Source organism: Calypte anna, chromosome 3 (genome assembly GCF_003957555.1).
Source record: "Calypte anna isolate BGI_N300 chromosome 3, bCalAnn1_v1.p, whole genome shotgun sequence".
Taxonomy (NCBI): Eukaryota; Metazoa; Chordata; class Aves; order Apodiformes; family Trochilidae; genus Calypte; species Calypte anna.
In genome coordinates, this window is record NC_044246.1 from 3,480,974 (window position 1) to 3,501,774 (window position 20,801).

At 45.2% G+C, this 20,801-nt stretch overlaps 1 protein-coding gene across 2 annotated transcripts in view; it reads right to left on the reverse strand.

The window, feature by feature from the left end:
- The window catches only part of TRIM67 (tripartite motif containing 67), a 39,859-nt gene that overhangs the window by 11,913 nt on the left and 7,145 nt on the right, over window positions 1-20,801 (reverse strand). For both annotated transcript variants that reach the window (XM_030447978.1, XM_030447976.1), the window contains 6 exons: window positions 19,209-19,304; window positions 14,530-14,652; window positions 12,517-12,627; window positions 11,532-11,691; window positions 3,862-4,007; window positions 953-1,091 (listed from right to left, as the gene is read on the reverse strand). In XM_030447978.1, the coding sequence (XP_030303838.1) occupies window positions 953-1,091; window positions 3,862-4,007; window positions 11,532-11,691; window positions 12,517-12,627; window positions 14,530-14,652; window positions 19,209-19,304 (775 nt within the window). The remainder of the gene's footprint in view (window positions 1-952; window positions 1,092-3,861; window positions 4,008-11,531; window positions 11,692-12,516; window positions 12,628-14,529; window positions 14,653-19,208; window positions 19,305-20,801) is intronic.

A 20,801-nucleotide genomic window follows, 5' to 3' on the forward strand; every position in this document is an offset into this window, starting at 1 on the left:
TGTCCTGAAGTGCCTCACCTGCATGAGTTTTAAGTATTTCTAAGGATGGTGACTCCCACACCTCCCTGGGCAGCCAATCCCTGGGCCTGGCCACTCCTTCAGGGAAGAAATTCTTCCTCAAATCTATTCTAAACCTCCCCTGGTGCAATTCAGCCCATTTCCTCTGGTCCTGTCATTATTTACTTGAGAGAAGAGCCCAGCACCCACCTCCCTGCACCCTCCTTTCAGGGAGCTGTAGAGAGATTCTGTAGATGATGGCAGAACACAGATGAATTGGTTCAGGATAATGGAAATGGAGTTCCAATGTGGCTGTGCTGGTTAGGAGTGATTCCATCAGTTTCTCAAAGGGGGAAAAAAAAGTTTAAAAATACCCAAGCAACAGAAAAAGCTCTTAAAGTATAAATATTTTACACTGGCCTATTTTGGCAGCACAGCATAGAAGTGGAAGTGGTAACAGCATCCTGATTCATTACAATGTCATTAATGAAGATGAACTTGCTGTAAGGCCAGTGTGGATGTCAAGTAGAATTACAGAGGAACAAGTAGGAATTCCCATCCCTGCATTAACAAATCCTGCTGTGAAATTGAAGCAGTAGTGACAAAAAAAAAAAAAAAGGCAAATTCCAAAGATAAAGGGAGCAGTGGAGAAAGTGGCACAAAAATACCCCTTGTCTTGTACAGCTGCTTCTGTATGTTAGGGCAAATCAGAATCCTACTTAGATCCCAGACTTCTACAGCCAAATAAAATTGCATTACTTGAAATTTGAATGGAAAATCCCCAAAAAGTGCCAAGAGAAGAGCTCAGTCCCTGTGCACACTCAGTTTCTGGCCTCTCTGAACAGATGCTCCAAAGTCACCAAGTGCCAAAGATATGAGTGGGTATAAAGGGGTGGAAGTGCCACTGAGACCTGTGGTTTTTCCCTCAGAAACTGGCATAAAAACCCCAACTCACCATCTGATGTCTGTAAAATGACTGTCTTGCTGTAAGGACCAACCCCTGAGGAGTTGAAAGCTTTGACTCTTGCATTATAGGTACTGTTGAAGTGAAGGCCATCGATGGTGCAGAGAGTCTCCTTGCCAACATATACTTCCTAAAAATAATTAAAAAATAATAATAATAATTAAAAAGGAGAAAGAGGGACATAGTTTAACTGTTTCTCAGTGCTCTGTGATCACACGTTAAGACTTTTCAATGCAAGCCACAAATGAACAGCTGTTCATTGCTCCTCAGGATGTAGAAGTTATTCTGCTATAAAATGGAGAGTACAGAGGTGGAGACATCAAGGATGGTTGGCAGAGGAGACACTAAGGTGAAGATGAAGCTGGAAGGGTACAGCAATAAAAGGCAACACAGAAATATCCTAATTGTTACCCTTTTCTCCTAAACACCTGCTCCAAAACACTGTTTTGGATAGTAAGCAGTTTTATTCTGTTGGAAAGGTGGTCTCGTGTCTGTGTTGAAATATAATATTGCAACCTGGAAACAAAGAGCCAGATGAAGCTGATCTAGAGATGAGAATCACATCCATCACATGGTGAGCCAGGAGCCAGACAACTGAGACATCAAAGGCTGCAAAGATTTAGTGAACAGCAGGCACTTGTGTGATGCAGAATATGTCAGGAGGACCATCCAGACACAGTAACAAAGAGGATCAGACAGATGAGGAACTAAAAGAAGCCTAGAGACCTCATGCTTGTTGGAAAACTGAGCAGAAAATGGCAGGAAAAATCCTCTCTTGGCAGAGGGTTGAAAGCTTCAATTCCTTTCCACCTCTGGTTTCTCAGATTCTGTGAAATCCATGGATTTACTGTAGCCAAGAACCTCAATAGCTTAAAGCTGTGACTAACTAAACTCAGGTTTAGTTAAGAGACTTAATGTATGCCTAAAAGCAGTCTTGTTGGTTAAGGCTCTTTGATCTGAACCTGAAGCAAATTAATTATGTGACAAAGAAAGGGATTATTTAAGTTTACCACAGGCCATGAGTTTGTCCCTTTTGCTACCATGGCAGCTGCTACAAACCCCAGAATCTCTTAGGTCCTGAGTTAGCTGATGATCTTCCATGGAGAGAAGGAAGAGATTTAATAGAATTTTATCATTTTAGAATAATATTTTAAAGAATTTTTATTATTAAAATTAAAAGCTGTATTTGTAGGGTAACTCCCCCCCTTTTGCCAATCCATTTCCTATTTTCACCACTGTTCACTGCTTGTGTTTGTTGAGATGGATGCTCTCTGCTACACCAGGAGACAAAACCCTTTCTTTAAATCCATGCAGGGAACACTGATAAAGTGCAGTCAGTGCCACTGCTTTCAGAGACATAATCCTGCATGAAAAGGCTCAGCCAACTCTTATTAAAATGGCATTGCTGAGACCCAGCAATTTATTTCTCAATGAGTAAAACTGAGGGCACATCAAGCAAAACATCCCCCTGGCCATTTTTCACCCTATATTTTTAAGGACTGAGATGCTTTTGTACCTTTTTTCAAGCCCAGATCTTGACAGGGCAGCACTGGCAGTCCTAAAACTTTTGCCAGTTACAAAACTCCCCGGAGGAACAGGCTTGGGGATGCACGAGCCTTTAATCTTGTTTATCCACAAGAGTTTGTTTAGGTGTGAATACCACTTTAAAAAGCTTTATCCAAGACACCAGAATTCCCAGTTCAGGCACCACCATCCATCATCCATCAGGCACTAATCAGTCTTACCTAATATTACACCATAACTGCATCAGCAGCTCCCAGGAGCTGTTCCCTAAAGTCCCTTTGCAACCCCAGGGGAAATGAGACTTGGACCAAGGAACTGAGACCTCCTAGAACCACACCATGTCATTTCTCATGAAGAGCACCCAAACCAGGTGCCTTTGTGGCTGTGGGTGCAGGAGCTTGGCAGGAGGAAGAAATTCCTGAGGTGGAGCCGTGCCAGAACATTTTCAGCTTGAGAAACCTTTGGGTTTTCAGTGAGAAGCATCTCCCAGAGAAATGCCACTCCATCTTTTTGGCCAAATTTCCCATTTGTGAAGAGAGCAGCTGGACTCCACAGCCATATCCAGGTGCTTTCCAAGCATTAATCCCTAGGGAATGAGCTGGTCCTGGAGGAAGAGGAGCAGGAAGCCTGGCTGAGGAGGAAGGGTCACAGCTTCCAGCAGAAGCTGATTTGATTATTTCTGTAGTTTTTTTTATTGGGATGTGGTGAGAAGGGATGGAAGATTCTTCTTCCTAGAAGAACCCTGCTCCTGTAGGCAGGAGCAAACAGTTTTGGAATCATCCCAAGGGTCTGGAAGCACTTGGGATGTCTTCCCATACTTACCAATCCCATTGCAGCATGGCTGTGGAAAACTTCCACCAGCTTGAACTCATCCACTCCCAGCAAAGAAGATTTAGAAACCCTGTGTTTTTATGTGTGATCCCATTTTGACTCAAAAAATAATAAATAAAAAAACAGGGAAAAAAATGCATTGCATTTCTGGACCAAGAATCTCAGCTGTCAAAACAGGGGGCTGGGGACAGATGAGAGTTGGGGCTTCAAAGAAATCTCTGGTTTGTAGGATTTTTGCTGTGTTATGATCCAGGGGGACCACACAGAAGATGTTGTAGTGACTTGAAATGCCATGGTTCACTCCAGCAGGGAATGTGCAGCACTGCCAGAGAACAACCTCCCCCAGAGCTCCTTAAGCAAGCTGAGGGGCCTTCTAAATAAGCATCATTTCCACCTGGGGCTTTCCACATCCATGTGGCAGCAGAAGCAGGGATGTTTTGACAACCTGTACCTTCCCCACCCTCAGACAGAGATAAATCCACACCCTGAGGAGACTCAGACACAAGGAAACACAAACAGAGATAAACACTGAATGAAATTCTCACTCGGAATTGGCCACCATCTCCATCATCAAGCTCCAAGATATAACCCTCCACTGGGTTGTGGCTCAAAGGTGGCATCCTCCAGGCCAGTGTCACACTGTTGTTCCTGGTACAACACTTCTCCAGCTGTAGCAATGGGACGGGTGGCACTGCAACAGGAACTGGGTACAGATTAGTGTCACCCTGCCCTACCTCCTCCTCCTATCCCTTGGGGGAGAGGAAATATTCCTTAGGAAGAGAGGTCATTCCCTCCCTTGAAACATAAGGCAGTAAAAAAAAAATAAATGAGGTAACAAAGTGTCAGCACTCATCTAGGCAAAGCATTTGGCTGAAAGATGTGACCAGAACCAGGTCTGGATGTGCTCCTTTTGGCCCTTAAGGACTCCAGTTTGGGGACCTCACATATGGTTTCCTACCCAGGACTCACTGTCTGGAAGATTTTTCTCTTGCCAAAGCACTTTGTCCCCAAGAGGAAAGAGGGAGCAGTGGTGGCACTGGGTTTCTCAGGCCACGGGGTGACATGGGAGGTGCAGAGCTGTCAGGAAACCCAGCTCATTAATCAAAAATTGGATTATTAGCCAGCAGAACAGCCACTTCTTCCATCATGGTGATAAGGCAGAGCCTGAGCTGCCCTGACAGCAGCAAAACAATTCTTCACCATAGGCTTTAGGGTTTTTTTTTTTAATCTAATCTAACACAAACACTCCACTCCCCCACTTTTTCCTCAAATCACCTTGGGTATGTTATCTTTATGGCAGTCATACTTCAAATAAACTGTTGAAGAAAATTGTTCCATTTGCAAATTTTGCCTAAATCCCTTGCTTCAGGTAGCAAAAAAGCTTCTGCATCCCAGGTGATTGCTTGTGGCCCTCCCTGTGGGTGCAAAGTTATCTATCTGCTGACATCTAGACCAGCATCTTAAAATTAAAAATTAATATCTCTGGAAATATTCCAGGTCAGTTTGGATGGGATTCTTCATGGAGTTGAAGGTGTCCCAGCTCACTGCTTGGATCTGTTGGATCTGTGAGGACCCTCCCAGGTCCAGGTGGCCAAGAAGGCCAATGGCATCCTGGCCTGTATCAGAAACAGCGTGGCCAGCAGGTCCAGGGAGGTGATTCTTCCCCTGTACTCAGCGCTGGTTAGGCCACACCTCGAGTACTGTGTCCAGTTCTGGGCCCCTCAGTTTAAGAAGGATGTAGAGGTCCTGGAACAGGTCCAAAGGAGGGCAACCAGGCTGGTGAAGGGACTCGAGCACAGGCCCTATGAGGAGAGGCTGAGAGAGCTGGGGGTGTTCAGCCTGAAGAAGAGGAGGCTCAGGGGAGACCTCATTGCTGTCTACAACTACCTGAAAGGAGGCTGTAGCGAGGTGGGAACTGGACTCTTTTCACAGACGACCTTCAACAAGACAAGAGGACACAGTCTTAAGTTGTGCCAGGGGAGGTTTAGGTTAGATATTAGAAAGAATTTCTTCACGGAGAGGGTGATCAGGCTATGGAATGGACTGCCCGGTGAGGTGGTAGATTCTCCGTCCCTGGAGACATTTAAAAAAAGACTGGATGTGGCACTCAGTGCCATGGTCTAGCAACTGCTCCGGTGGGTCAAGGGTTGGACTAGATGATCTCTGAGGTCCCTTCCAACCCGGCTAATTCTATGATTCTCCCAGCCCAAATGTCCTATGATTCTATAAAACAATCAGGGACAGAAGTTTCCACACCTTCTCTGCTAAACACAACCAACTCTCTCACTGTTCACCCTTTGCTGGGAATGATAAAGGGAAAATTTGGTCTTCTGCCCATGTGTTTTATGCACCACTGAGCTAAGAGAGGGGTGGTGGGATGGGGGTGATGTAGAAACCTTGCCTGATCCTCTGCCCAAGGCTGAATTTCATGTTCAGCATCATTTCTGCAGAGCTCACTGTGTCTTGCAAAGAGCTGAGTGCTCACTGATTTAACCTCTGAACAACATCAGTTTGCTCTTCTTTTTATCTGCTCCACTTGGAGTTTATTTTCCTCTCCCTCTCTGCCTGCCTGAGAGCTGAGCCCTTGGGCTGCTCCTTTTGTCCTATTTTACCTCTCCAGATAAAAGAGGATTTTTCAGGTTCTCTGTACCAAGCAGCCTGTAGGAAAAGGGATAGAGGCAAAAGCTTCACCCTCTCTTTGGAAATGACACGAAAATCAACATTACACTTGTGATAAACAGTGCAGAAACTGCCCTGGCTTTCTGCTGGCATCACCCCAGTGAGGGCAGATGGTTGGGAGCCCAGAAGAATGACTGCAGTTTGAAACAAAATAAATGAGCTCTTGATGGGTTTTGGGTGAAAAGAGGGAAAAATAAAAGCCTTGTTCCTATTCCTTGATATTTAAGGATGATTCAGAGGGTGTAATGAGTGAAAAAGTTTGTTTTTTCACATGGAAAGTTCAGGTTTTTCTCGAGGAGACACTGCCTGGAGAATTAACAGAAATGTGGCATTACAAGAGTCAAAACCCCAAAAAGGAGGAATTTAGAGGCAATGGGATTTTTTTTCAAGTGAACCATTTAAAGTTTGGGGTTTTCTTTGTGCTTGTCAGGCTGTGTATTTCCAGGGAAAGGAGTCTGGGAGAAGATTGGGGCAAATCTGGCATCCCCACTCCCACCATTCCAGCTCAGAGGTTGAGCCTCTCAGGAGGCATTTGCTGGGTCCTCCCCAACAGACTGAGACTCCCCCTGGCAAAACTGGATGAAAACTTCATTCCTCAAGTTTCAAGAGTGCAAAACAGCCAACACCCTCTCATCTCTGAAAAAAAAAAACCACCAACCTCTCCAAGCCCCTGCAAAAATCTCCTTTTAGGGACTGTTCACATAATGCACAACCCTGGAAAAAAAACACCAAAATGAAGCAAAAAAGAGCAGAATTTCTGGGGGGGTGGGTAGGGTTTTGACAAATCCTTTAATTGTGGCAACAGGAATGCTGTCTAGGATTCCAATATGTTTCCAGAAGGGAAAGTGCTGCTCTTTCCACTTCCCAGAGGCATTCTGAATTTTAGTCCTGGGTGTGAGAGTCACACACACCACAAGGAAGTGTCTGGGCTTTTTTGATGGGTCCCTGGACATTTAAGTTTTTAATCCTTATCCTTTTAATCCTCTCTCCTTTGGACCAGCATATGGCCTGAACTGGACAAGCTGCAGTAGCTGAAGGAGAGGGAAGAAGTTCCTACCAAATGTCTGTGCAGCTTTGACACTCACTGCATCTGCTCTCCTGCATCCTCCCCTGGATGCTGATGGGCAGAGATTTCCTTTGGTCCCATATTCCCTCCAGGAGGAGAAAAGGTGAGCACTTGTTGCAGAAGTCAGAGCTGGATAATGGGGGCACTGGGATGTACTTCATAGGGAAGAGCAATGGGACAGGACTGAGAAAACTGATAGGGTGTCAGAAAAAAAAAAGAAAAAAGGACTGAGATATTGAATTACAGAGCTGTCCCACTTCTTGTGCAACTTCAAGTCCTCTAGAGAATTTTTGAAGGAAAAGATTAAAGATCTAAAGGGAGCAGTGACACAGCTTTGGTACTGTAAGACCTATTAATGAGTCTGAGTGATGTCCTGCTCTTCTAAAAGTGCTTCAAGCAGGTCACACTTAACTACAAGATGTAACACTGAGGAACACTGATGTTCCCCAAAACTGCAGTATGGCCCTGGAAAACAACCAGAACAGTGCCCTAGGAACAGGGCTATGGAGAGAGAAGGAAAGAGCAGGGGCAAAGAACTGGGTCCATGACCCAGAGCAGACAGAACCAGGAATAAAGCCTATGATGAAATGGTTTCTATTTCATTATCAGGTGTGTATCAGATGTCTCTGGGGAGAATTCCCATGAACTGGTTTGCAGAAGGAAGGAGTCACTCGTGGCAAGGAGAAGGGACATAGGAGTGAGGAGGGACATTTTAGGGGGTACATTTTAGTACCTACATTTTTTCCTATTTTATCCCAAGCCTGCATGCCAGCTGCAGCTGTTTGAACAAAAAACCTGGGACACTCACTTGCCTCTGCCCATAGCTTGCAGGGGGGAAATGTGATGTACACACTGAGCCAGGCCACAGAGAGGAGAGGAACTTGGTGCCAGGGCACTCAGAAAAAGCATCAGGAAACATGGGCAGAGGAAAGGGATCTGGGAAAGCTCAAGAGGCCAGCAATTAGTCAAGCTTTGTGTGTGTCAGCCCAGGGAGCATGGAGCTCTTGACCCTTTGCTCAGCATGCCTGCTTTAAGCATGATTTCTGCACCTTATCACATTTAATTTCTTGCCAAATTGTTTTTTTGTTGTTTTTCCTTTCTGTAAAAGAACTATAAAAGCACCCCCTGAACTCTACTGAGATGAGCTTTAGATGTGGTCTTATCCAGAGTCCAGCAGGAAGGCACATGAATATGTCACCAAAGCAAATATAATGGGATTTGTTCCCATTTTCATTCTTCTTTGCCTAGCCCAGGGAATCAATGTTTGCTCCCAAGCATGCTTTCACTCTAAATGACCCATGCAAGCTCACTGAGGTTGAATGAGGCCAGAGATTGAAAAAAAAAAAACCTGATTCAGTCATGCACTAAGCATTGATAACAACAGTACAGACCCTACACTGCAAAGCTTTTGGAACAGAAAAACTTGCAGCTGGAAAAGCCACACTGGTCCTGCTCTCCTGGGGTTCTCCAAAACTCCCTTTGCAGATCATCTCTGATGTCTTTAATGCATCTGCTCTTGGCAGATCAAGCAACATAGGGACTTAGTAACACCTCACCATCACCATCTGGCAAAGACTGATGTTTTGTTGGAGCACTGGGGCTCTCCTGAGAGGAGCAGAGATTTTACTCTGTGAAACTGGAGGCTCAGAAGTATAAATAGCAAAACATTGCCCTGCAATACCAGCTTCTCCTCACAAACTGGTGTTCCCAGTAAGTCCAGGTGCTTGCCTGCTCTGTGGTACCTGCATTTCTAGATGCAAGAGGCTGCCATGCAGCAGGAGATGATGCAGAGCTGGTTGGAGTCATAAAGGTAAAACTTCAGGAGCAGGAATGCTACTGAGCAGTTGAAATGCAAACAGATTTGCTGCCAGCCACTGAAAAAATACAAATACACCTCTGAAATTTTGTGATGAAGGGTTCAGGACTTGACAGAACCCACAGGAACACCAGGGATCAAAGCTGCTCCCAGTTGTGCTCAGCTTCACCTGGTGCTACACCACACAGCTGGGGAGGCTTAAACATCAGAGGGTCTAATTAACCCTCAATAATCATCAATATCAGCATGGGAGGAGCTGCTGGCTTGTTCTGCTTGGACACAGAAGCAGGAGGGGGAATACTGCCAGCTCTTATACCCCCTTAGAAACAGGGGCCAGATTGAAGCCATGGTCTGTACGTCATGATGCTGTGCTGACCAACCTGATGCAACTGGTAATGTAATCCCTGGTCCAGGCAAAGCCCATCCTCTGGGTTATCTGGTTGGGGCAGAAGTCCTGTCCTCTGCTCTTCAGGCCGTGCTTAGCTTGGTGTCAGATCCTCACTGTGATTTTATGATAAATGAGAGCAGAGCAGGCAGCACTTGCAGAAAGCTTCAGTGAATCTGCCTCAATTAAAGCCTCATAATTAAGCCTTCAAGCTTAAACCAGGTGAATGTCCAAAAGCCAAGCAGCTAAACTGCCCTCAGCTCAGGTGAGTTAATCAGCAGGCTAAGTAGACAGTGGGTATTTATTTGGGTAGGAGAGTGGTGGAAGATTAGTATTAAATATATTTACCAATAAGAATGGGCAGCATTGAATATAAACTGATTTTAAAAGACATTATTTAGTGGTAATCTTCTCCTCTTGACACCAGTTTCCTGGCTCTCAGCATCAGGAGCAGCTCACAGGTGTTTTCTGAGTAACTTCAACCTATCCTGCTTATGGCAAGGGACAAACCTCTCTTGGTGGGTTGGCTTCAGCCTCTGTTTATCCCTTGTTCCTCCACGTATTTATCTGCCAAATTATGCCCCCTAATTACTTTGTCTTGGGTCTCTCAGGTTCAGAATGAGGCCAAGAGAGAACAGAGAAATGGGACTGAAATCTTTATACTTGCTCTGAGTCAAATAAAGCCCATCCAGCAGCAAGGCACCATTATCCTTAACTCATTCATTTACTTCTGGGCAGTATTAAATATAAACTGATTTTAAAAGAGATTATTCAGTGGTAATCTTCTCTTCTTGACACCACTCTCTTGGCTGTCTGCATCAGGAGCAGCTCACAGGTGTTTTCTGAGTAACTTTAACCTATCCTGCTTATGGCAGGATGCAAACCTCTCTTGGTGGGTTGGCTTCAGCCTCTGCTTATCCCTTGTTCCTCCACATATTTATCTGCCAAATTATGCCCCCTAATTACTTTGTCTTGAGTGTCTCAGGTTCAGAATGAGGCCAAGAGAGAACAGAGAAATGAGACTGAAATCCTTATACCTGCTCTGAGTCAAATAAAGCCCATCCAGCAGCAAGGCACCATTATCCTTAACTCATTCATTTACTTCTGGGCAGTATTAAATATAAACTGATTTTAAAAGAGATTATTCAGTGGTAATCTTCTCTTCTTGACACCACTCTCTTGGCTGTCTGCATCAGGAGCAGCTCACAGATGTTTTCTGAGTAACTTTAGTAACTTTAACCTATCCTGCTTATGGCAGGATGCAAACCTCTCTTGGTGGGTTGGCTTCAGCCTCTGCTTATCCCTTGTTCCTCCACATATTTATCTGCCAAATTATACCCCCTAATTACTTTGTCTTGGGTCTCTCAGGTTCAGAATGAGGCCAAGACAGAACAGAGAAATGGGATTGAAATCTTTATACTTGCTCTGAGTCAAATGAAGCCCATCCAGCAGCAAGGCACCATTATCCTTAACTCATTCATTTACTTCTGGCAGCCTCTGCCCTGACACCCACGTGTGGAATTAAGGCTTGAATCACCACTGAGGGAAGTTAATGGCATCATTCCCAGGGACCACAATGGCCTTCAAATACAACCAGTCTATGGATCTATCTAATTCTGATGCAGTTCTCATCCTGCTCCATATAAACCAAGTTCATTACAAGTGCATGATGTTATTTCTCTCTTTTTTTTTTTCCACCAGTGGCATCTACTGCTCATCAGCTTCTGGTTTTTTTAATAATTTTTTAAACCTCCTTTCCCTTTAGTATATCCCTGGTAACCATTCAGATACCTGGAATCAAGGAAGAGTATAGACTTGGATTTACTTTCTCCTTGTGAATCTCGGCCTCCTGATTTTTTAAGCTGGGCACTGTTCACAGCACAGTCCAGATATAAGTGAAAAGGTTGTGGGTTTTTTCCCTGTTCAAGTGTATATTTGTGTGTGAATATTTATTTACTACTTCAGCTGTTCCTGACATGATGGGGGGAACTGGGATTTTGAATTAACCATGTTAAATCTAAAAAGAAATAAAGCTTCATGCAGATCATGTCTTTTTAATCAGAGCCTTTCCCTGAGAATTTATCTTTTCTGAGCTTGTTCAGGTCCTTAAATGTTAGGATAGGAACATCCAGCAACCTGAATCTGCTTGAAGAATTTTTGAAGCCATCCAGCAAGTCCCACTCATTCCTCTTTCCTCCCTCTGTGCCCAGAGCCTCCCAGCACTGCGTTAACACATGCATGGAAAAAAAGAAAAATTATAAAAGCTCACCCCTACATTTCATCTGAATGAAATCCAGCTGGTGTATTGACTGCAGTAAAGGTTCACTATCCAGAGTCAGGTCAAACTCAGCAGAGACTTTTGGCTCCAAGGCTCCTTTCACCCACTGCTCCTGAGACACCTGAACACGCTTGATTAGAGCATCCGAAATCTGGAAGAGGACACCAGGATTCCTTGTGATGGAATGGTAGGTGCAGACATCAACAGTGACAGAATGCCTGCCAGAGACAGCACAAAGCAAGCAGAAATGTAACAGCAAACAGCTGAGGCAGGATCTGCTTGGTTTGGGATCAGGTCCATTTGTGTTTCATCCTTTTGTCTCATCTTTTCATTTTAGGGGAGGAAAGCAAAAATCCCACTTACAAAGACCACTAAGATTGTGTTCTCATCTTTTCAAAACCAGCTCATTTTAGGGTAGGAAAGCAAAAATCCCATTTATAAAGATTTTGTATCATGCCTCTGGATGCCACGAGTGCCTCTGCACTGTGTTCTCTGCTCTCCTGTTTAAAACTCAGTTGGGGAGAGGCTTCAGCATTAGAGGGTCTCTCCATCCAGCAGAGATCCTTCAGGGGAGGGAAGCTGAAAGGAATAAAAATATCAAGTGGGAAGGGATGTGTTTATTTCTCACAGTGAGTGTGGCTGTCTGAAGGCATCTGGTCATTGGGACACCTGCCCAGAGAGGTGGTGGAAGCCCCATCCATCCCTGGAAGTTTTTAAGGTCAGGTTGGATGGGGCTTGGAGCAACCTGGGCTGTGGGAGGTGTCCCTGCACATGCAGGGGTTGGACCTGGATGAGCTTTAAGGTCCCTTCCAACCCAACTCATTCCATGATTTGAGTTTTTAGTACTAACAGGAGCTGAGGTGAACCTGCTTTGGACATGGAAGAGCCTAATTAGCTAAACCATCCATGTTTAGATTTAACTTTCATGTCTTTTCCTTTTTTTTCTTTTCTCTCAGAACATCAGGAAGCAAAATACCTGTAAAAAGCCAGAAGGATCATTTTCTTTGATGACTTCCAGGCAGTATTCCATAAGCCCCGTTGACTGGCGAAGCTTCAGGGTGCAGTGATTTATCTGGTCCCAAACAACCTGGGAAGAAAGCATCACTTCAGTTCTGATGAGTGCCTCAGCTAACAGGGAACCAGATTATTTCAGAAAAGGCAACGAATGGAAGAGTGTGTTAAAGCTATGCTTAATTTAGCTGCCATATGGCCATTGCCATCTCCCCATCAGCTACACTCACTGCCTCTGTACTGTAAATACTGATAATTAGCTTGGCAAAATGCTGTGCAGAGGGAATCTCAACTTTCAGAGCAGATAATTGCTCAAAGATCAGGTTCACTCAGGGCAGAAAAAGCACAGAACGTGTTTCTGCATTTGCAGTGTTCTCATTTACAATCAAACTTCCATTAAAATCTGAGCTTTTAAAAAAATCCTTGTCTTAAGAGGCAAATATTACAGAGGAAAACTGCAGGAGTGGCTCCTTGCAGATTATATTCTCTTTCTTTATATTCTCTTCACAGTCCCCCATTGATCCTACTCTGCTTGAGGACACATGGGTCAGATTAAGAAATAAAAAAGCCATATCTCATTTCTGCAGCTTTGGAACTTGATGCTGCCATGGGCAAGACCTGGCAGTGCTGTGTTTGACAGCCCAGTTCCTGAGGCACAACAGGAATAAACCACAAAATTAGGTGTACTGCTGCTGGTACCTCCCAAGCGTTGGTTCTTCTTGAGCAGAGGAGGTTTAAAATGCTGATCTTAGTTAGATTTTATTCCTTGTTTGCCATGTTAGATAGTTTGCTTCCATTTTTCCTTCTGCCTGAATGTTACTTGGCATTATAATCATAGAATCATAGAATTGGCTGGGTTGGAAGGGAACTCAGAGATCATCAAGTCCAACCCTTGATCCACTCCCGCTGCAGTTCCCAGCCCATGGCACTCAGTGCCACATCCAGGCTCTTTGGAAAGATCTCCAGACACGGAGAATCCACTACTTCCCTGGGCAGCCCATTCCAATGCCTGATCACCCTCTCCAGAAAGAAATCCTTTCTAATGTCCAACCTAAACCTCCCCTGGCACAACTTGAGACCTTTTGTGCCCTCTTGTCTTGCTGAGAGTTGCCTGGGAAAAGAGCCCAACCCCCCCCTGGCTCCAACCTCCTTTCAGGGAGTTGGAGAGAGTGATGAGGTCTCCCCTGAGCCTCCTCTTCTCCAGCCTCAACACCCCCAGCTCCCTCAGCCCTTCCTCACAGCACTTGTGCTGGATCCCTTCACAGCCTCCTTGCTCTTCTCTGGACCTGCTCCAGCACCTCAATCTCCTTCCTGAACTTCCTGAGGGGCCCAGAACTGGACACAGGACTCAAGCTGTGGCCTCCCCAGAGCTGAGCACAGGGGCAGAATCCCTTCCCTGGACCTGCTGGCCACGCTCTTCCTGAGCCAGCCCAGGATGCCATTGGCCTTCTTGGCCACCTGGGCACACTGCTGGCTCATGGTCACCTTCCTGGCAATCCAATACCTCAAGATCACAGATGCAGTTCAGCATCTCAAGAAATGTGTCTGTTCAAACATTTCCTGTCACTTTCCACAACCATTTATGGCTTTCCCCTCCCCACCCCTCTTTACTGCAGTTCTTTAATAACCTTTAATATTTGGAGGTGGTATCTCTGAATTTCAGAGGTCTGAAGAGACACCAAAGTCCCAACATTTTATCTGGGCAGGTTGTCCTGCAACCCGACCCACACAGAAATTTCACTGATAAACACCTCTCAAAAGAGACCCTCAGGCCACCAGATAAACAAAGACTGAATTCAACAAACCCCTGAAGAATAAATATGTCTCATTTTAATCACACCAGCCCAACACCACCCAACTGAGCTGGAACCTGCTAACTTTAGGGCTTGGCCACTTGGGATTTTCGTGATGAAGGGCTCAGGACTTGACAAACCTCCAGGTACCAGAAGCTGCTCCCAGGTGATGGGGTTGTGCTCACCTTCAGCTTGTGCTCCCGTTCTTTGGTCACCTTTGTGAGCAGCTTTGCCTTCTGTCTTGTTAAGGCATCAACCAAGGCATCACACTGAGCAACCAGACAGGCTTCATAGTCCAGCCCATTCTCCTAGAAGGTGATAACACACATAAAAGAAAGTCTATTTTTTACAGCTTATTGCTCACTCTTACCTGGTTTTTCTATTCAGAAAATATTTCTTTTCAAGACCTTGGCATTTCTCTTGCCCTCCTGATTTGATTATGGCTGTGCCAGCAAGAGCTGCATGCTCTGAAATGAAAAGGGGAAGGTGGAAGGAACACCACAAGTGGGCTTATTTCAAACCTTGATTTACTGGCACTTCCCTGACAACAGATGTAGCATAACAGAATGTACAAGCAAAACCTGAGACAGTGCATATAGATATATAAGAGAGTTCTGCCCCATTCTGTTGTAATTATCCCACTGTGGCAACTTTCAAATCACTACACCATGGCAATTAGAATTATGGGCCAGAATCTCCAGGCTTATTACAAGGAAATTAATCAGCTACAAAGCCCTGAAATTTTGTGTATTGCTTCAAATATGTGGTTTTTTTTTTGTTTTAACAGCTAGCATTTGGAACTGGAGGCATGAATTTCATGAGCTTTAAAAAAAAAGAAAAAAAAAAAAAAGAAAAGAAAAGAAAGACACAGCAGGTTTTTATTCACATTGTGGTAAAAGTCTCTGCCAGGCAAAGTCCAGCAATTGGGATATAAAAAACCCTGGTACCCACTGAGCCTTGCTAGGTTCTGGGTATCATAAGGGTTTATTTGGGCAGGTGGTCCTGCAATCCAAACCACACACAGATTTCACTGATAAACCCCTCTCAAAAGAGGTGAGCCAGCAATGGGGAATAAACCAGAGAACCCCAAAAACCTGAGCAGATGGCATGGCAAGGTCCTGAGCTGCCCCTCCTCCAGGGAATGGCTTCCTCTGGAAGTGATGCTGGAGCACACATTCAGAAGAAGATTCTCCCTCACTGCCTCTGCTTGGGAGATCAGGAGAAAGCTGTGCTGGCAGCTTTCCTCCCAAATAAGAAAAATAGAAGATTAAATGAGTGAGGGGGGTGGCACAGCTTGCTCAGAGAAGTTGTGGCTGCCCCATCCCTGGAAGTGTCTCAGCCCAGGTTAGATGGGGCTTGGAGCATCCTGGGCTGTGGGAGGTGTCCCTGCCCATAGGGTTGGGACTGGAGGAGCTTTAAGGTCCCTTCCACCCCAAACCATTCCAGGATTCTGTGATGATTCCATGAAATGTGAGATTTCAAACATGTGCTGAAGGAGAAGCATCTCCATGGAAAGTCACCACCCCCCCCTAACTCATTGCTATCTCTCAGCTCTTCCAGTTACACTTTTCTTTCCCATTCCTTGCTCTGTCTCCATTCTCTGGAAAGCAAAACCTTCACTTTCCTGCATTCCCTTCCCTCATCCTGTTCTCCAGCTGGATGATCCCTCATCTCAGAAGGATGCAGGCTCACCCATCTCTGAGAGGTCCCCAATGCATTCCTAGCCCTGCCAGCAGGATGGGTGGGTGGGAGAAGGGACACCAGACAGCTCAGTTACTGCTCACAGCTTTCTCTTTTATTTTTCCTGTTTGCATCCCTCCCTCCTTGGCTTGGATCATCCCCAATTCCCCCTCTGAATTCAGCTCCCACCCAGCTCAAGTGCTGCTTTGTGTACAGATCCTGCTCCATCACTTCTCTCCTCGTTTTCTCTTCACAAGCTGGAGGGGGGGGGTCTGGGGAGAAAGCATCTTGCAAGTGAGAAAGGATGAAATTGTGGCAGCAGATGGGAAAATGTGGAAATCAGCTAATGACAGCAACAGGCAAGTAACAGAGGTAATGAGGAATGAGCAGTTTCTGGAGAGAAGAGATTGTAAGATTTAAAAGTGACCTTGGATAGGAGAAGGAAGGGGGAAAAAAAGGTAAAGAAAAAAAAAAAAAAAAAGAGAAAAAAAAAAAAAAAGAAAAAAAGAAACAAAAAAGAGAAAAAAAAAAAGAAAAAAAAGAAAGGAAAAAGGGAAAAAAAGGAACAAGGGGGAAGGGGGGAAGGGGGGAAGGGAGGGAGGAAGGGAGGAAGGGAGGAAGGGAGGAAGGGAGGAAGGGAGGAAGGGAGGAAGGGAGGAAGGGAGGAAGGGAGGAAGGGAGGAAGGGAGGAAGGGAGGAAGGAAGGAAGGAAGGAAGGAAGGAAGGAAGGAAGGAAGGAAGGAAGGAAGGAAGGAAGGAAGGAAGGAAGGAAGGAAGGAAGGAAGGAAGGAAGGAAGGAAGGAAGGAAGGAAGGAAGGAAGGAAGGAAGGAAGGAAGGAAGGAAGGAAGGAAGGAAGGAAGGAAGGAAGGAAGGAAGGAAGGAAGGAAGGAAGGGAGGAAGGGAGGAAGGGAGGAAGGGAGGAAGGGAGGAAGGGAGGAAGGGAGGAAGGGAGGAAGGGAGGAAGGGAGGAAGGGAGGAAGAAAGAAAGAAAGAAAGAAAGAAAGAAAGAAGATGAAAAAAGAAAAAAAAGAGGGGAAAATAAAGATATCTGCAAATAAAAGTAGATTATGAATTTGCAAACTGCCCCCAGGCAAGGTAATGCCACAGCTCCTGGTGGCTCTGGCAAACCCAGAGAGGAGACAAAGGGTGCAGATGGCTGTCTGGTCAGCTGTGCATTGGGATGGGCTAACAGGATGCACATATTGCTCCTTCTTTTGTGCAAACACCCATTTTAGAGGCATTTTTGCTGAGGGGTAAATGTCTGTGTGTGGCAACCATCACAAGAGAAAGAGAAATAAATAGAAAATAACCTGCTAGAAATAGAACTAACCTGCTCTGAGATTGATGGCTCTGGGTATAAATATAAACATGAAGGCTACAGCTCTTCCCCCCAAATAACAGCCCAAGAATTGGGGTTTTTTGGTCCAGATTCCAATAAGAAGACCAGCTCAGGACACATTTAATCCCTTTCCCCTCAGACCAAACCTGCCAGCCAGGAGCACCCCTGGGTGCTTGAGCATCACCTGGGGAGAATGCAGTCTGTCACCCACCAAAAACCTCATTAAGGGTTAATTTGGGGGGTGATTGCCTCAGATCTGTGTCATGTTTTGCTTAGGAATCCATATGGAGCTGATTAATCCTTGCTGGAAATTGATGTCCTGGCCACGTGAGGGTCACATCCAGCTTTAGGGCCAGGCATGCCTGATGTTAAAGGGTGACTGTTGGGTACAATTCCTTCTTTTGAGTTCACCTCTAACATTTTAAGCTGTGAGCATCACCTAAAACATGGCCTGGTCTTTCCAGGTAGTGGTAGCAGCTCCCTAAAGCAGAGCAATTTGGCAGTGATTTTACTGGAACACAGGAAAGGATTTTCAGCATAGTCATAAATAGTTGGATTAGGCCACTTTGTTTTCTTTTTTTCCAGGAGAGAAAAATACATTTTTCATGGGGCAAGATGACTCAAGAGAAGACTGGTGAGACAACACTCTTTTGGATGAGTTTGCCCATCCTAAACCAGCTCAAAATGAAGACACCTCAATGATGAGATACATAACTTTTAAATAGGTAAAGCTGGATGAAAAAAACCTCAAACTATGTCTAAACCATGCCAGTCAGTGGCTTCACACCAGTTTCTTACAGTTAGATTTGCTTTTTTTTAAAAAAAACACCAATTTTCCCAACTTTTCTGTTTCCTTTCCCAGGTGGTCACAGAAGATGGGGATTGCTCTGTGGCAACCTGGGATCTGGCTCAGCTTTTGGGGTCCAAATTCCCCACCTGGAGTGCAAAGTGGAATCTTAATGATTCAATTCTAAGCCAGGAACAGATTTTTGAACTTCTCTGACTTTCTGTAAGTCCCAGGAACAGGACTTGCTTGTTGATGAGAGGTGAGCAAGCAGCAGAGCAGATAATGTATTTTCCAGAGAAAATCCAGTGCCAGAGAGCACCTCTGCTGTGGTTAATCCTTCCTCTAGCACACTGTGAAGCTCAAACTACAGCTGCACACTTCCAGAAACACTCTGAAGGGCAAGAAAAACCTTGAGGATCCTCTGACCTTCAGCACTGACAAACCTAAATGTGGTTGAAAACGAGACTCGGTACGTTGGGGGGTTGTGCCCTCAATTACTGCACTCCCCAGGAGCCCTTTTCTGACGTTTAAAGCTGCCCAATTATAGGCAGGGAAATATCTTCTGCCTCAATAAATGACCACATTGATTTTGTAGGGTTTGTTTCTCCTATTTTATTTTTATTTTTTCTGGCTTCCTACAACCAGAGGTTGAGTGGGCTCTGTCCGGAACCAGGGACATTTTTAGAAGATGTAAGATTGGAAAACAAGCAGTAAATTCTGAATGTCTTCCAAAGAGAACTTCTCCTAAATGCCCATTTCAAGTAATTGCAGGCAGGAAGGAGCCTGAGTGATGGATTCAATCAATATTAATCAACACAGCTCAGATGTCCAGTAGTGAACACCAGCTCCTTGCCATATAAACAGCAAAGGATGAAGATGCTGAGAAGGGTTTACAGGCATTGTTTGATGGATAATTTTGCCCAGCAAACCCCTCCAAGAAAGGTCAGATGATTCCCAGAAAGATAAGAGCAGCACAAGTGATAAAGTCATCAAATAAATTATTCACTCAGTTTTATTGATGACTGTATTATCAAGCCAGCTAATACTCTGCACTTACCTGGATCTGCTGCAATAAATTTTTCAGCTGGACCAGAAATTCTTTAGCTTCCTTTGCTTTATCTGAAACACCATTTAAAGCCTGAGACAGCTGTGCCTGCAAGAAAAAACAAAAAAAGGGGGGTTAAAAAGGAAAAATTTGAGATAAAATGCAAATGTGTTTCTTACTAATCCTTGGGTTTGATGATTAATAATGTGCTAAAAGGCTTCCTTGCTGCTGCATTTCATAGAACCATAGAATCATAGAATCCTAGAATTGGCCGGGTTGGAAGGGACCTCAGAGATCATCAAGTCCAACCCTTGATCCACTCCCGCTGCAGTTCCCAGCCCATGGCACTCAGTGCCACATCCAGGCTCTTTGGAAATATCTCCAGACACGGAGAATCCACTACTTCCCTGGGCAGCCCATTCCAATGCCTGATCACCCTCTCCAGAAAGAAATTCTTTCTCATCTCCAACCTAAACCTCCCCTGGCACGACTTGAGACCTTTTGTGCCCTCTTGTCTTGCTGAGAGTTGCCTGGGAAAAGAGCCCAACCCCCCCCTGGCTCCAACCTCCTTTCAGGGAGTTGGAGAGAGTGATGAGGTCTCCCCTGAGCCTCCTCTTCTCCAGCCTCAACACCCCCAGCTCCCTCAGCCCTTCCTCACAGCACTTGTGCTGGATCCCTTCACAGCCTCCTTGCTCTTCTCTGGACCTGCTCCAGCACCTCAAGCTCCTTCCTGAACTTCCTGAGGGGCCCAGAACTGGACACAGGACTCAAGCTGTGGCCTCCCCAGAGCTGAGCACAGGGGCAGAATCCCTTCCCTGGACCTGCTGGCCACGCTCTTCCTGAGCCAGCCCAGGATGCCATTGGCCTTCTTGGCCACCTGGGCACACTGCTGGCTCATGGTCACCTTCCTGTCACCCCAGACTCCCAGGTCCCTCTCTGTCTGGCTGCTCTCCAACCACTCTGTGCCCAGCCTGGAGCTCCCCTTGGGGTTGTTGTGGCCAAAGTGCAGGACACACTCTTACTCTTAAACACATGGAGTGTTTGTGCTGGAAGAGAATTGTTAAAGTTTTAATTGTAATAAGACTTAATAAAGGTGAAATATGCATGTGGGGGCAGTCAAGTTGTGTGTCTGCACATTCCAATTTATTGCAGTAAGTCAAAATACCTTTGTTGAAGACAGCTGCCCACATATTTAAGGAGATAATAGTCTTGCACTTCCACAGTAGCATCTGTTATGCTGAAAAATCCCCAAAATGCTTTCCAAAATGACACTTTTTGGGGTTTTTTTTCCACCAAAGCCTGAATTCTTCACAAATGTGGTAGGACTTTTGAAGAGAAATCTGCATTTCCAGGCTTCACAGCTTTGGGGCTCCTGTTTCCCATGCTCATACCAAACAAAAAGGTTGAATATTTCTGGAAAAGCTGGGAAAAAAGCTCTTCCTCTGACTTTTGACTGGTGAGATGTATGGAATTTGTAAGTCCACACTGAAGACAGAACCTCCCCTTTTCTCAGCTGAGACCTCTAAACAGAACCAGGGGCTTCTTGGTGGACTTCCAGGATGGGAAGAAAGAGCAGTTCTGCCTTTAGCACACCCAGACATGGAA